The sequence below is a fragment of the Dermacentor andersoni genome, chromosome 3 (genome assembly GCF_023375885.2).
Source record: "Dermacentor andersoni chromosome 3, qqDerAnde1_hic_scaffold, whole genome shotgun sequence".
In the NCBI taxonomy this organism is placed as follows: domain Eukaryota; kingdom Metazoa; phylum Arthropoda; class Arachnida; order Ixodida; family Ixodidae; genus Dermacentor; species Dermacentor andersoni.
In genome coordinates this window covers 118,252,134-118,269,781 of record NC_092816.1, presented here as the reverse complement: position 1 = coordinate 118,269,781, position 17,648 = coordinate 118,252,134, and the positions used below count along the sequence as shown (strand labels likewise).

At 48.2% G+C, this 17,648-nt stretch overlaps 1 protein-coding gene across 1 annotated transcript in view; it reads right to left on the bottom strand.

Moving 5' to 3' along the window:
• Positions 1-17,648, bottom strand: part of LOC126539092 (uncharacterized) — a 175,331-nt gene that overhangs the window by 91,011 nt on the left and 66,672 nt on the right. Inside the window, exon 9 of the mRNA XM_050185811.2 lies at positions 6,110-6,268. Within this exon, the coding sequence (XP_050041768.2) occupies positions 6,110-6,268 (159 nt within the window). The remainder of the gene's footprint in view (positions 1-6,109; positions 6,269-17,648) is intronic.

The window sequence follows — 17,648 nt, the reverse complement described above, 5'->3', positions numbered from 1 at the left end:
GTCTGAAATATGCCTGTGTAGTATGTATCTGTAGCGTGGTGTATGTTTTGTGTATACCCGAGTCATCGAAGATCCCAGAACCAACACTAGTGCCCGCTTGTCTTCCAGAAAATATTATACAACTCGCGTTGCGCATACGTGCAAACCAGATTACGCAAGGTCCAGTGACAACAGACAGCAGATAGAATCGCCGATAGCATTCCAGAAACTACTGATACATGCTGACGCGTCCTGCGCTGAGCAATAACATTTGTTAGACGGTGAAACGCGGTCACCTGACGAAAGAAGCAAGTACACGTAAACGAACACAAACGCGACCCCGAAAAGCAGCCGCAGTAAAGATACAACAAAATAACAATGTTCGTCCGCGGGCTTGAAATGGCTTAAGACCAGCCGCGTCGATCACTTCAGATCGTGCTGGCGCCACTGTGATTGCGAAATGTCGTCTGACACGACCTCATAGTCCAGTTCCCTAATACGGCAGGCGATCTTGTAGGGTCCGAAATGACGTTGCTGTATCCTCGTCGGCGTATCGCTGTGCAAACCGAAACACAGTCGTCAGGCTGTTATTCCACGTAGCGTCGTCGAAGATTGTAGTGGTGGCTGTCAGTCTTTGCCGGTTCTTGAAGAGCAAGCGGGTGAGCTGTCGGGCTTCTTCGGCGCGCTCGAGATGGGTGGCGATGTCGACATATTCTTCATCGGCAGCATGGCGTCGAGGGTGTTCGTCAGGTGCCTTCCACAAACCAGCTTGAACGACGTGATATGTGTTGTTTCTAGCACAGCCATGTTGTAAGCAAATTACACAAACGGAATTACGGCATCCCACGCCTTGTTTCCGACGTCGAAGTATATCGCTAGCATATAGGCAAGCGTCTTGTTCAGTCGTTCCGTTAGGCCATCCGTCAGCGGATGGTAGGCAGTGGTCCTCCGTTGAACTCTCTGGTTATACTGCAGGATGGCTTAAGTAAGCTCAGCTGTAACAGCCGTTCTTCTGTCATTAATGAGGACTAATTATTAATTAATGATTATTAATAATTATTAGTTCTAATTAATTAAATATTATTTAATAAAATATAATATAATATAAATGATATATATATATATATATATATATATATATATATATATATATATATATATATATATATATATATATATATATATATACATAATCAATAATAATGATTAATAACAAATAACTTATTATTATTATTAATATTATTATTATTATTATTATTATTATTTCCCATGAATACAGGAGTTGACGGAAGGTGTGAGACTAAAGGCGAGGAAAGCGAATGTTTTTTGCATGTGAAATATCGTGTTTATAGCTTTGTTGCTGTATATACTTTATATTATAGCTAAATTATATGTATCAATACAACTAGCATCCTTTTATTACGCGTAGTATTCTTCAAACGCTGTGTTTTGCTCTACGTTTTGTCTCCTGTGTGATGTTGCAATGCCGACAGGCAATAAAATACACATCACACAGCTTTCGGAAGTATTCTCAATTTTATTTGTTTTGTGCAGATATAACGTACGTTGAAACTAACAAGAACTACATAAACGATTATCTACTCTTTTCGCAGATTCGATTCGTTAATGGCGTCAATACAAAAATTAGTCGTGCATAGCTGAACCATATCAATGTCACACGCTCTCCAGAACATGGAAGTGCTCATGCGGGCATTTTATTCGCGCAGAGGTCGCTTTTCAAATTATTCGAAGGAACAGAGTTGTCAAACCCAGGAGGCGCTCTTAACTAGATCATCATCACCATCATCATCATTCTGTTTTATGTTCACTGCAGGACGAAGGCCTCTCTCCCTGCGATCTGCAATTACCCCTGTCCTGCGTCAATCGATTTTCTAGATGGTTAGATAAATGCTGTTACCACACACACACACACACACACACACACACACACACACACACACACACACACACACACACACACACACACACACACACACACACACACACACACACACACACACACACACACACACACACACACACACACACACACACACACACACACACACACACACACACACACACACACACACACACACACACACACACACACACACACACACACACACACACGCACGCACACGCACACGCACACACACACACACACACGCACGCGCACACACACACACGCACGCGCACGCGCACACGCACACACACACACTAACGCGAAGCAGGCTATTATTCCTGTTGCCCTGAATCCCATTCATTTATTTAGTATCGTGCATCGTAAATACCAATGATCACTTATCGCACTCTGAAACATCAGCACGATGTTTAGCGCGAACTCTTATAAAACAGCGGACAGGGCAGTTCACGACTGAGACCCGTAGAGTCACCTCTTTCCACCGGATGGTAATAAAATAACGATGGCAGCAGATTACGCGATGTGCTTTATCTTTATTCTAAATGTTTTCGACGTCCTCCCTTTCGCGACAGTGGAGGTGGTGATCACATGCCTCGATCAAGCACCAATAAACGAAAGTCTGAAATGATGTTACACGTTCACAGCAGCCCGTTCTGTTTGATTTAATATCCAACGCTGCTGCCGCCGTCGCATGCGCTTGTGGTGAGACCTGATCGCGCGCCATCGCTGTTCAGGTGTCGTGAGTATCTGCTACGAAAAATGATGGTCAGAGCTTTCCCTGTGCCTAATACTTGTTGGTTATCTTCTCGACTGCCTATTAGGAGAGAAAGCAGAAGCTCTTGTGCCGAGTATCTTTCCCCGTTGGCTCCAGGAATACTAGCGCACGCTATTTCTGACGATCGGTGTCTTGCAGCTTTGACATTGTGCCGACAAGGATAGCTTAGATTTTGTGTCCCATTATTTATTTATTGGGCTTGTTTTTCCTTTTAATTGGTTGTATAACATTTGAGAGTTCCGTTTCTGGAAAGGATCTCGGGTTTCTACACCACAATACGTTGTGGGAAAAGTCCTGCACGCTTTCTTGGCTACAAGCACGAATCCGTCCAAACAGTGAGCATCACGGTCCAATCCCAACCATAGCACAACCCTCGTGATTCTCTCGCCGTACTTTTCTGCATAAGCCAAGCGGCGCATTTTTGACATAACCTTTTTTTTTAAAGATGCAACTGACTATATTGAGGGTGCCCTTTACTGTAGCCATAACACTATATTGACGGGTAACAGCGGCCACTCTAGAACCTTTGTAATAACAAACTCTTCTATCTCGTAACGTATATTGACGGTCTAGTTGGTACATGGCTCTAAGGAACGGTTTTATGCGAAAGAAATAAGACGCGGACAACAGCATACAAGACAAGCAAGCCATTTCTTCCGCCTCGTTTCATGGCTCCGCGGAAAAGCATCAGGCTCATGATTGTAAGGTCGCCTGTTCAAACTTCGTTGTCAGAATTTTTTCTAAAAGGTTGCTGCGTTATCGATACAAAAGCATCAAATGTCCCAAAAAGTGAAAAAGCCGGCGTTGGTTGCTTGGACAAGCCAAAAACACCACCTAAATTCCCATTGGCTGCGACACCAAGTCCTGAGAGCGGACGGAGCAGAGAAGGGTGAAAGGGACCACCTGCTGCCGCGAAAGCGCCCAAAGTGATGCGTGAGTGGAAAGGGCATCGACGCGATGCCACGTCAACCTCCCTTTCGGAAGTGTTACCCACGCGTTCCTTCACCCTGCAAGCTCTCGCCTGCGCTTAAACTGCACCTATGTAAGGCTAAATCAAAACGCACCATGCCATTGGCTAAGCGTCTCAACGCGCTCGCTTGTCCCCGAAGAGTTCATAACTCGAAGGACCGTTCAGCGCCATCCAGATGGACAATAATGCTTTCGCATTCACAACTCATATGAAGTGCTTAGTTCTCCTCTGATATTTGAAGCGACAGTCTTAATGCCCCGTTATGCCAATATCCGGCGTAGTCGGTGTTGTTCGTGCGTTGGTCGTGTGTTCGCTGTGAGCGAAAATTCTTTACTAATCACAGCACGGCGCGCGCTGCGATTCTACCAATCGCAGAGCAGGCTGCACCGCTCAATTCCTTGCAGGACCCCCAGATGGCGCTCGCCTCCGCCCATCCGCGGAAGGGCATCCGAGCATCCGCATTCCACAGGGGTGCCTTCTATCTCCCATGCTGTTTATGATGTACTACACGGTAAGGAGGGCAAGGGCAGGGAAGATCAGAGCAAAATTGGTGAAGAACGACTGAGGAATACGCGAGAAAGTAAATGGGCTGGGAGAGTGTCCAGGTATTTGTGCAAAAAGAACATTGATTCACAGTGGAGGACAGGAACCAGGAAGCTTACCAGCAAGTATGCGGCCGGTAAGGTGAGCAACATGGCAACAAAGAGCGTCAAGCGGAAAGTCAGAGGGGCTGATATAATCTCATGGGTGGCGGAAATGGAAAAAAATGCTGCTACGAGTAACTAGCACAATGCGTTGGCGGGCTAATTGGCGCGAATCCATGAATACTTTGTTTAGCTCAAAACAACAGACACAAGAAAGATGACAGGACAATAGTTTCAGCTCTAGTTTCAGCCTCTAGTTTCAGCTGTCTATAAAAGAGTGACGCAATAAAAGGATGTCAGTTAAGAGTAGCGCCTTGTCCTGTCGTCTTTCTTGTGTCTGTTGTTTTGCGCTAAACAAAGTATTCATGGATACGAGTAACTACTTAAGAGAAAAAAAAAAGGGGAAATCATGAAAGAAACCATCTATGATATCTCAAAGGCAAGCTCATTACTTTTCAAAGCGAGATCATGATGCCTCAGCACACTCACTTAGAAAGCCAGATACAGCAGGGAAGAAGAAGCATGCACTTATTGCGGTAAAGCTAGGGAAACAAATGGAGCATGTATTATTAGAATGCTAAGATATATTCCCAATGTTCGATTTAGGGTATTCTGGCCTTCTCGCAGCCCTTGGGTTCAGCGACAGCACTTGGAAAGTTAACATGACCATAGCAGAGAATAGCCGCCTATCCTACGAAAATCCTGTCCTTTTTCGCCGTGACATGAAAAAGCCGCCTACGTCTTGGTGCTCTCATGGTCGTTTTGTTACCTTCGTTAGCACCCTTCTTCGCATAACATCGATTCCCGCAGGGCGTGGAGTCTGCCGGCATTATTTTTCTCGTTTGACCTATGCTTCACCCCCATGCCTGACACGGAGGGCTTCTGCCAAAGGAAGCGAAGCGACCAATTGCCTAGCCCAGGAGGGGGGTGGCGACCTGATGTCTATGCCGCTTTAGGAGCCGCAGACCTGTGAATAATGGCGCGTTGTTACGTTGTTACTGTGCGCCTCAGTGGGAGTGGGTGCCACTGGCTAGCAAATGTGTGCGCACACAACACGCGTCGGAATAAAAAGGGCACCCCTCAATTAAACACCGACAAAATAGTTGATATGCTATCATGACGGGCGCCCTCACCGTAGTGAGTGCCTTTAATGATACCGTACAGAGTATTCGCGTCTCACACCGTCTAAGCACTAGAACAAGCACTAGAACAAGAATTTAATGGTGCTTCAAAAAAAATGAAGTAGACGTCCTCAAACAATTTCTCGTACGGAAGCAAGCATTGCCCTTGAATGCTAATTTAAACGAAGCTGATGCGGCAAAAAACAACATGTGGAGTTTTATTGGGGAAGATGGAGGGGGGAGGGGGGGGGGTAGGGATTTCTTATACATGTCACAGTATACAGGCAAACATAATGATATGAGTCGTCTGGGTTGGCCGCTGTTTAGTGTGCAGAATTTATTTTATTCGCCCATTTCACTATGCTTATCGCCGCACAGAACATGGCTTAGCCCGCTTCCGGCGTTATCACGAGCTCCTTGCTTTAGTTATAGAAGCGAAAAGCAGTGGGAAGACACCATATTACAATGATGAAAGCCGCAGCTATGTATGCAACTATGCTGTCAAGCGAGCAGTGTCGATTTGCCGTACCTTAACCTTGCTGGCGGATGACGCTTTGCTGCCTCAATAGATGGCGCGTGATATTCTCAATGTTTCCTATTGCTTTGGACTGTACAGTATACTTAAATGTTACCAGCCTCCACTAGTACTTGCGGTTTTCATTGTCGTATTTTGCAAGAAACTCAGCGATCACTTACCTTTACAATGCTGACTTCTACCTTTATGGAAGCCGGTGCGTCGTCTGCGGACCCCTTCTTGTATTTCACAGCAAAAGCGCCGTACGCAGCTGTAAACTCTTTTTGGAATCCTCCAAGATTTACCTGTTCCAATGTGCCCAGAAGGCTCATGGGCATAACCTAAGCAAGGAAAAGTGATAAAGATTTCATGAAACAGAACTTGTGCGCAGGATTAGCTGTAAAGTCAAAATACTACTTATTTTCTACTGCAGCTAGTGCCGATAAGAACACCATGTGGTACGACAATCACAACGGATAGCCTTTGCCTATCTCCGTCACGCCTTTACTCGATCACACTTACAACTACGTGTGAAAGGTGTTGCGCAATGAGCTGTGCATACTTAATTAGCTTTAGTTGTGTACAGTCATGTTAGTGGATGACCACAGTCGTTGGCTGCACGACGATTGTGCATTGCAACTTTGTATAGCAATACACAACAGCAGCGAGAATTGTTCATCGCTGCTCCACGATTGTGTATAGCGACGAAGCGAGCATGGTTCGTTTCGTCGTCGAGAACTCACTGACGCAAAGGTCCATGGTCAAGGAATATATTCTTCCTCTCTTCGTTTGGAAAGAATTACTTTGCTTGTGCCGAGCATTGAAAATGCACAGTGTGCGCGTTCACGTCAGTTTCAGTTTGATTCACCTTTACTTTTAATGAACACTGTGCACACGATGTACAGAACATCTCGCAAGGAGTCACGTAGTCGAGGCCTGGTGAAGTGAAGTCACCTACTGTGAGCATGCGAGTCCTTCCTAGGGCGTTCACCTGAGTCGAGACAGAATCCGCTCGTCCATAGCTATTAATAGAGACCAGATTTTTAGGCACTAAACAATTTCGGCACACCAGGGGCCCTAACAGGAACTAAAACGTGATCGCAATCCACGACCTGCACTGAGTTTTTGTCATTCGCGTGGCAAGAAAACTGACAGCGTTCACTTGCGAGGTCTCAAAGGCAGCAATCACAATGGACAAGCGTTCACATGGCTTCGCCGTGGCCACGACAAGACCCTCTTTGTCAAGCCGCCTACAGTAGCCAACACGCTTGCTTCATTTGTTCTGTGTGCATTTAATAGATAAACTTTTCTGTCTTCATTGACGCATCAAGTAAAGTTGGCAAGTCTGCAAAACACCAAATATGCGACGGAAGCTGCTAAGAGAAACTCAAATCCGTGTCTGATATATTGAAGTCAAGAAAAGATTTGAGTAAGAAAATGAGCGTTCAACAGTACACGTCCACAAATCAACGTACAGTTAGAAGAACCGTTACATATATATATATATATATATATATATATATATATATATATATATATATATATATATATATATATATATTATAATACCGAGACCGATCAAGTTGTCCAGCGCTGTTTATTCCACCAAAGGCAACGCCCCCAGCTCACGCGCGAAGAAGTCGAAGAACAGTGAAGATGATGATGGCTATGTACAAATGAAAACGACGAAGTACGTTAATAGTGCTTACACTAACTTCCCCCCGTCATGGAAGCGGCCAGCCTGGCCGCAGATTAGAGATTATCTAAACGGGGAGTGAAGGGCTTCATCCGCGAGACGTGAACAATTTCAGCATTCCGGCGGCGCCGGTCAGTGACGGAGTGTACTGGGCGAACGAGATAGTTCACTGCAGATGTTTGTTGCACAACGGTGTATGGGCCAATGTAGCGTGGAAGGAACTTCTCACAGAGGCCTGGGGTGCGGACTGGAGTCCAAAGCAGGACTTGGTCTCCAGGGTGAAAACGTAGGTCACGGCGTTTGTTGTCGCAGTAACGCTTGCGCTCAGCTTGGGTAGCTTCTGTGCTTTGCCGGGCGATTTGACGGCAATGTGCAACTCGGGCAGCGAAATCTTCCGGAAGCGACGCGTTAGGCGAAGAAGAAGCCGGTAGTTCGTTGAATAGCAGTGTTATATGCGAATGTCACAAAAGGAAGAATTTTATCCCAGTCAGTGTGGTCAGGACGGATGTACATGGAAATCATGTCAGACAGCGTACGGTGGAAGCGCTCAGTAAGGCCATTGGTTTGCGGATGATAAGTGGACGTAGATTTGTGGACGGTATTAGTGGCTCGAAGAACTTCCTCGAGGACTTGTGAAATGAACGCCTTGCCACGGTCACTGAGAAGAACGCGAGGAGCCCCATGGCGCAAGACGATGGCGCGCAAGAAAAAGTCGGCGACCTCAGAAGCGGTGCCGGATCGCAGAGGGGCAGTCTCGGCATATCTTGTTAAATGGTCGACCGAAGTGACAATCCAACGGTGACCGGAGGGTGTCAACGGCAAGGGACCATATAAATCAATGCCAACAAATTCAAAAGGTGCGTCCGGGCAAGGGAGAGGTTGTAGTAAACCGGCAGGAGGGGATGTCGAGCGTTTGCGGTGCTGACATGACGCACAAGAGGCAATGTATTTGGCCACCGTTGAGGATAGGCCAGGCCACATGCAGCGGGTCTTTATGCGGTCGTAAGTCTTGTGGAAGCCTAAGTGGCCAGCCGATACATCGTCGTGAAGTGCCTCTAATACCCGCAAACGAAGGCAGCGAGGTAGAACTGGGACCCACCGCTGACCTGTTGGGTGGTAAATGTAGCGGTGTAGCACGCCACCTTGAAGGCGGAATTGTCGAAGTTGGCGTCGCAAGCGGCTGTTGGGCGGTTCGGCGAACCCACTAAGGCGATCCATGAGAGCTCGACAGTAGGAGTCGGCCCGCTGAAGCGAGACGAAATCAGAGCGTGATGAAAGCGTAACTTGGCCCAGGGATGTTATCGAGAGTTGGTGAGAGGCAGGCGTAGCATCGGAACGACGTGGTTGGGAAGACGACGGCGCGTTACCTGGAGAGAGTGAGAGTGGGCAGCGAGACAATGCGTCTGCATCATGATGGTGTTTTCCAGACTTGTACGTTATAGTGAAGTCATATTCCTGCAAGCGGAGTATCCAGCGTCCTAAGCGTCCTGACATGTTTTTCATTGATGACAGCCAACACAGAGCATGATGGTCGGTGACGATGGTGAAGTGGCGGCCGTAAAGGTATGGGCGAAATTTCTGAATCGACCAAACGATAGCCAGGCACTCTTGCTCTGTAATGGTGTAGTTCCGCTCAGCTGGAGAAAGTGTTCGGCTGGCATATGCTATGACTTGCTCTTTAGATGCTGTATTACGTTGCAGAAGTACTGCGCCAATACCTTGTGCGCTTGCGTCAGTATGGAGTATGGTGGGGGCACGATTATCGAAGTGGCGAAGCACTGGTCCGGAAGTAAGATGCCGCTTAAGAGCTTGAAAAGCCGACTCGCAGTCGCTAGTCCACGTGAAAGAGGCACCGGTAACCAGTAGCTTGTGTAGAGGAGCTGCTATTGCTGCGAAGTTGCGTATAAACCTACGAAAATATGACGCCAAGCCGAGGAAACTACGTAGATCTTTCTGTTGCTGGGGGCGAGGAAACTGAAGAACGGCACTAATCTTGTCGGGGTCAGGCTGGATGCCATCTTTTGAGACGACGTGACCCAATACTTTTATTGTTTTGGTTGCAAATTTGCATTTTTTTGTATTGATCTGGAGACCAGCATTCGCAAGGCACTTGAGAACTTCGTCTAATCGTTGAAGATGTTGGCTGAAGTCAGACGAAAAGATGACAATATCGTCCAGATAACAGAGGCATGTCTTCCATTTTAGACCACGAAGTACGTTGTCTATCATGCGCTCAAATGTGGCAGGAGCATTGCAAAGGCCAAAAGGCATCACGTTAAATTCATAAAGGCCATCCGGTGTAGCGAATGCGGTCTTTTCTTTGTCAGTCTCGTTCATCGGAATTTGCCAATATCCTGATCGAAGATCAATGCTGGAGAAATACTCCGCCCCTTGTAGTGTGTCCAAAGCGTCGTCAATTCGAGGTATTGGATATACGTCCTTGCGTGTGATCTTATTGAGCGCTCGATAATCCACGCAAAAGCGAACTGAGCCATCTTTCTTCTTTACCAGGACCACGGGAGACGCCCATGGGCTAGATGAAGGTCGTATTATCTTCCGCGCAAGCATGTCAGCGACCTGTTGTTCAATGACCTTTCGTTCGGACGGCGATACACGATAGGGGCGTCGTCGTATTATAGCGGAACCTTCGGTTTCGATACGGTGTGTAGCCGCAGGAGTTTGGCTCAACACAGAGGAACAGCTATCGAAACAGGCTTTGTGTTTTGCCAAGACCACCATTAAGGCTTCGGACTGCGCGGCTGTTAGGTCAGAACCAAGAATGGCTGGAGGAGGGAAAGAATCATCCAAACCTGAGGTTGGTGCTGGCGATGAAGAAGGGCAAAGCGTGACTAGAGAGATTGGTTGAGTGTCGGCGAGGGTTGCCACAGTCATCCCTTTGGGCAGCATCACAGGATCTGGGGTCGTGTTGCAAGCAGACAGAAGGGCGCGGCCGCGTGAAAACCGGACGAGACAGGTGGCAATGAGAATTCCGCGAGAAGTACAGCGGGAAGAAGGGGCGACTAGGGCGTCTCCGTCGGCGATCTGACTGGACGTTACGGCTACAACGTCTTCGTGACCAGGACGCAGGACGAAGTCTGAAGCGAGGACCAAGTTCACGCATGAAAGTGAAGAGTCCGCAACAGGTTCAAGCTCTGTATCTGTGATGTGGACAACTTCTTCTCTACATGAAATGACGGCTGAAGCAGAATGTAGGAAGTCCCAACCAAGTATAAGTTCATGGATACACGTTGGAAGGATGATAAACTCGATGTGGTGGCGTATGCCGTCGATGAGAACACGAGCAGTACACTGTCCGTCAGGGTGAATGAATGCATTATTAGCGCCACGCAAAATAGGTCCAAGATAAGGCGTTTTTACTTTACGGAGCCGGGAACACAGATCACTCCGAAGAACAGAAACGGCGGCACCGGTATCGATGAGAGCTGATGCGGGAACACCTTCGACAGTCACAGAAAGCATGTTGGCCGGGCGAACAGGAGGAATTTTTGAAGACCGATAAGAAGCAGTTTCCCCTCCAAAAACTGCAACAGTTAGTTTTCCGAGTGCTGGTCGACAAAATGGGAAGTGGGACGAAGTGGTGATGTAGAGCGCCGGTAAGGGGATGGAGAACGACGTCTGGCCGAACGGGAACTATCAGGCAGATTGGGAGCAGCTGGTGGAGACGGAGAACGCTGTTGAGGGAATGAGTGCGGTCCGGGATAGTAGTCGTCTGATCGGCGAGTGCGGTCTCTTTCGTGCTCAGCATAGCCTCGCCTTTCATCCTGCTGGCGCCGGCGGCAGAAGCGAGATATATGGCCGCGTATGCCACAGTAAAAACAAACCGGACGAGGTGGACGCCACTGAGGGTACGATGGCGCAGCAAGTGCTCTGGTTCCCATCGAAGCCAAATGGTCATAGGAAACGCCAGTAGGCACGGAAGTCACGGTAGGGGTGGGTAGCGAAACAACATCCGCGTAGGTAGGGGTGGAGCGCGCTACCGGAGCAAGATGCGTCGTGGGTGTAGTCATCGCTGTCAACTCCTGCTTTACGACCTCGCGCAAGTCGAAGGTGGGGGTTGGTGCGCAGGCAGCAGGGGGACGCTTTAGGTCTTGTAGTTGAAGCTCCTCGCGGATGATGGTGCGGATAAGAGCACGTAGATCTGGAGAATGAGCAACCTGAGGATCGCTGCTGTCATGTGGAAGACGAATAGACTGCAGCTCGTCGAGGCGTTGACACGTTGAAGTGATGTCTTGGACAGAAGCCGGATTTTGCACGATTAAGGCGTTGAACGCGACAGGCCCAATGCCTTTTAAGATGTGGCGAACGCGTTCGGCTTCCGTCATGCTAGGATTCGCACGGCGGCACAGAGCCAAGACATCCTCTATGTATGAGGTGTAAGACTCTTGGGGAAGTTGGCGGCGCGTTCCCAGCTTCTGTTTGGCGACTTCTGCACGGCCAGACGAGGAAGCGAAGATTTGCCGCAGCTTCGAGGTAAACGTGGACCAATCCGCGATGTCGGATTCGTGGTTGAAATACCACGTCTTTGCAACACCGGTCAAGTAGAAGGCGACGTGCCTCAATTTCTGGGTGTCGTTCCACTTGTTACAAGAACTCACGCGGTCGTAGTGGTCGATCCAATCGTCTACGTCATCACCGCGGAGTCCCGCAAAGACAGGGGGATCGCGCTGAGGGCTCGTCACAGTCCAAGAGGGCGCCGCAGGTGGGGTCGTCTGTGTGGTAGGGTTTGAGGCGCCGGAAGGGCCGGGGTCGGAAGTGTCCATTGTTGTAGGGGTAGCTGGGTGCAGGCGGCGACCGGAACGGAGCTCCAGGGAGGACGGGAACGCGAGAGGACGTCGGGATCTTGACGTACCTCCACCACTTTATAATACCGAGACCGATCAAGTTGTCCAGCGCTGTTTATTCCACCAAAGGCAACGCCCCCAGCTCACGCGCGAAGACGTCGAAGAACAGTGAAGATGATGATGGCTATGTACAAATGAAAACGACGAAGTACGTTAATAGTGCTTACAATATATATATATATATATATATATATATGCGACTGCAACTTTACATAAACACTTTCGACACCAGCTGCCATATATATGGGAGGCAATAAACTCGAGCTATTATACCACCCTCCCCACCTCACCCTTTCGGTAGCAAACTATTTAGAGAACTCTCCGTAAGTACCTCTTTTATATCGCTGTGGCTTTCGCAAGGCGTTTCACCTTTTATTAAGTCTAGCAGGAAAAGAATATGCGTACTCCTACGTGAACCTAATAAAATAGTATAGCAAATAGGGCGGACAGGCGAGGGGGTCAGTGTTATTCATTGATCAGAGAAGCCGCGATTGGCTGATTTTTATGCACAAATCCAAAACCTTCTGAAGTGCCGAGAAATGAGACCATATGGCTACGGTCGACAGTACTTCCGGCTGGTTTTGCACGCTTCCCCGCAACACGCGCGCAGTATTGCAATCTACCGCCAACAATGTTTCCAAGTTTCAATACACCTTTCTCAAATTTCTGCACCTTTTTCCGTCAAGGATGCGCTTGCAGTTTGACGTGGACTTTTTGCGTCTGCTACCATGAAAGGAGACATTTTCTTATAGTATTTTTTTCTTGCTGGCATTGCTGACCAGGGTCAAGCGGATGGTGAGAAGCCCTCAAAATGTAATATAACCTTGACAACGCAAGTGCTTATTTACTAGGTCATTGCCTTGTGCGTTGCCAGTAGCAACAGCGTCTGGCAATGCTAGCAGTTCCACAAAGGAGTAATCAAATGCGTTTCAAAACATGACTGCCCCCCAAAAAGAATCATCAGGTACTGAAGAAAATGGGTATCTATAGGCAGAAAGAAAGAAATATGCATTTATAGGCACTAGAATGACACTGAAACAATTGATTAACCCACAATTCGTCTGCTAGATACAAAAACTTGGGCCCTGGCACGCGGATCTATTAAGCATATAATATATACATGGCTGACTGAATTGCGACCTTCTCAGAGGCAGCGAAGAAGCGGCCACTACAACAACCGAGCTCCTCCGAAGGATATTTGTATAGTCCACCTATAGCGGTTAACTGGCGAATTAAAAATTTGAGCGGTATGGTTACTTCTTCGAAAGCTACGAAACCAATTCCTTCAGGCTGCCATTCATGCAACGAACCATGCCACAACCTATGTGCGCACATGACGACAAACCTTCCAACCTTCAGAACCGCCTCAGGCTTTAAACGAAAAATTAAAGACAATTGTTGTTTTGACACGTCCAATATGATTGTGCCCTGTCCTGCCAGCTTCCGTCTCAGTTTCATCAGTCACAAGGCACATGCTCCTTCTCTCCCTAATCTAACATTGTCAACACACCTAAGGCTTTCTTAATCTCAGTGAAATAAAGGCCACAAGACTGTGACTAGGAAGTGCGACAATCATATGTAATCTATAAGATTAGTACCTTAAGATTCGAAATTAGTCAAAGTCCTGGTACCCTTGCCTTCCCGTGCCGTTAACACATTACGCTTACCGTAACCGGCTGGTCAGTAGTGTGTCATTTGGTAGTCTTACGTCTGATGTGTGGGTTTGGTGTCACCTATGTTTCGTGCCCACCATGAGTTTTGCTTTACCGCTGCAGTTATCTTGCTCTTTTACTGCTGCTGTTCTTCGTAGACCGCTTTTTGCGCAGCTGTAACGTGACTACCATTTATTCTGTGAAGCGCTTCTTGATTCAGCTCGTCTTTAAAATGGTGGAACTGTTGTCTGCATTCCCACTTGAAATGATAGTGCCCGTCTGGCATTTGCTATATATATTTTAAGGAACCAGCTTATTCCAGCCAAGCTCATGCTACTGCCGCGAGGATCAAGCTGTGGTGCTGATGATGTATACAGATGAAGATGTACAATAGATGATGGTATGTGAAGATGAAGAAGTTGAATGCCAGGCATGTGTTGTACTCACACTAATTCCCTCTCGCTGTGGAAGCGGCCCCCTGCCCGTGGGGAAGTATTATGAGATGCGTCGAGTGAATGGTTTTAAGCGAGAGACACGCACTATCTCTTTCCCACGACAATGGCAGTAGGACGGCGTTTTAAGGGGCGCGACGCGATAATTGACAGGTTATGTTCGCTGAATGACCGTGGAAGCTCCAATAAAACGCGTGAGCAATTTTTCGCATAAGCCGGGAGCGCACGATGGCAAAATTTGAGGATGGCCGCAAGCGTCTCAAGATCCGGTATTAACTATGTGCCCCAGAACTTTGATGGCATTGTTGTCGAAACTGCACTCCTTTGTGTTGCGCTACAGGCCAGCGTTTTTAAGACAGACAAGGACTTAATCAAGACGTTGCAAATGCTCTCAGAACGTGGTTGAGACCACTATAATGTCGTCGACATAACACAGACAGGTTTTCTATTTCAAACCACGCAAAACATTATCGATGAAGCGTTCGAAGGTCCAGAGTCCAAAAGGCATCACATTGAACTGGTAGAGCCCATCAGGGGTAGCAAACTCCGTTTTTTCTATGTCGGATTCGGATATCAGCATGTGCCAGTAGCCTGATCTAAGGTCAAGGCTACGAAATTATTTGGCACCGTGGAGCGGAACTAGTGCACTGAGCCGTCTCTCATCTGCACTAGAACTGGGAAGGACCAGGGACTGGAAGGGCGTATGATATTTTGTTTAAGCATGTCTAATACGTTTTCCGCGATGATCTTGCGCTCTGTAAGAGACACGCCATATGGGCGCCGCAGAACAATGCTGGAGCCATCAGTCTGTATTCAATGAGAAGCAGCGGTACTCAACTGAGCAACCCGACGTGGTTGCGCAGTGGCTATGGTGTTGGGCTGCTGAGCTGGAGGTCGCGGGATCGAATCCCGGCCACGGTGGCCGCATTTCGATGGGGGCGAAATGCGAAAACACCCATGTAATTAGAGTTAGGTGCACGTCAAAGAACCCCAGGTGGTAGAAATTTCCGGAGTCCTCCACTACGGCGTGCCTCATAATCAGAAAATGATTTTGACACGTAAAACCCCATAATTTTTCAACTGAGAACTGGCAAATTGACATCGAACAAGGAAAGGTGTTTGTTCAATAGTGCGAGGAGATCTTGACTCTGGGCAGGCATTAGGTCACGGATCATGGTTGCTAACAATCGGCTGGAAAAAGCACTACTGGGTGGCAATTTTGACTCAGGTAGCACTGTCGCAAGTGTTACAATTGCAGCGGGATGAGTGTCAACAGCCAAGGGACAGTTGATCCACGAGGCAACAGTTGGGGTTCGGGAGTTTGGTTTAAGGCGGTAAGCAATACAGACGCCTGAGAGAAGCAAATAAGGCCAGGGTTAAAGAGAATCCTCAAGATATGGTATGGTCGTACGGTAGAATGAGTACTTCGCCATCCACAATATTTGCAGGATTTGACACGTAATCTATTCTCTAGATGGCCAAAAAACGTAATCGGAGGAGGTAACGAAACTAATGCGTACTTCATGGTTAAGAAGAGAATTTCCGGTGGCATCCAGTTGTATGAGGCGCTGACGACAAGAGGTAGAAGGGGACACGGAAGATAAGAATTTGTGTGAACTGTCCAACGTGTTGAAGTCGCTTACGAGGTCGTAGTTCTGGAGCCAGTCCTCTACGACATCCCTACGTAGACCAGCGAAGGCTTGGTGTTCGCGCTGGTGGCTGTTGACGGTGACGACGAAAGGCGAAGGCTGCAGTGCAGCAGTGGCCTCGGGCGATCCTGGATTCGATGAAGCGAGCATGGCCAGTGTTGTTATGCGGTGACCCGAGCGGAGCTCCAGTGAGAACGTACGGGAGGTCGTGGTGAACGAAAAGCACCAACCGCTTTATTCCAGCAGAGCTCGTGCTACTATCGCGAGCATCAAGCTGTGCTGCTGGTGATACTGTCACGTAGCAGTGACGGTGAAGAAGGCAGCAGAACTGTGATTAACAAAACTAGCGTTCTATTGGGCGAACTTGCGCCCTCAAAAGCCGGCTACACTCAAAGAACAACGATAGCGGCGAACACACTCGGCGATCGTCGAAAATCTGATCAGCGGGTCAAGCGCTTCGGCTTTTATGCATCAGTCATCGAATGTTCCAGAGTAATCACTGGGACCCGCGTGTCTTCCACAAAGTTCTACATTATTCGCGTCGCGCATACATGCAATCACATTACGAAAGGTTGGGTCACAGAGAGCGGATAGAGCCATTGATAACATTCCGTCGATTATCGCACAGCGCACGACGCGCCTGTAAGTATCGGAACACGTTTGTGAGGCGGTGAAACGTGGCCACCCGATAAACATAAACAAGTACACGTGTCAATACCCCCTCTTAAATGAATCGACTCGACGGTGCAAACAAACGAAAGTAATAAACAAAAACACCCGTAGCAACGAAACAACAAAACAAGGAAGTTCGTCAGCATGCGTAAAAGGGCTTAAGATGCACCGCGTGGACCACTTCAAGATCGCGCGCGGCGCCGCTGTGAATGCGAAATGCCATCCGGAACGACCTCATATTCCAGTTCGCCAATACGTTGGATGACCTTGTAGGGTGCGTCGCAACAGATTCTCACTGAGTCCTCGTCGGCGTATCGGGGTCCAAACCCACACACGGCCGCCAGGCTGATACTCGACGTAGCGTCGTCGGAGATTGCAGTGCCTGCCAGCTGTCGGTACGCTGCTGGTTTTTGATCCATATGCGGGCGAGCTGTCGGGCTTCTTCGGCGCGCTGGGGATAGGTGGCGACGTCAAGATTCTCTTCGTCGGTGACGTGCGGCAGCATGACGTCGAGGGTCCTTGTCCGGTTCTTGCCGTAAACCAGCTTGAACGGCGTGCTCTGTGTTGTTTCTTGCATCGCCGTGTTGTAAGCGAAGGTTGCTTAGGGCAGAACGGCATCGCATGTCTTGTGTTCGACGTCGACGTACATTGCTAGCATGTCGGCGAGGGCCATATTCAAGCGCTCCGTGAGACTATTAGAGTGCGGGTGGTAGGCAGTTGTCCTCCTGTGGCTTGTAT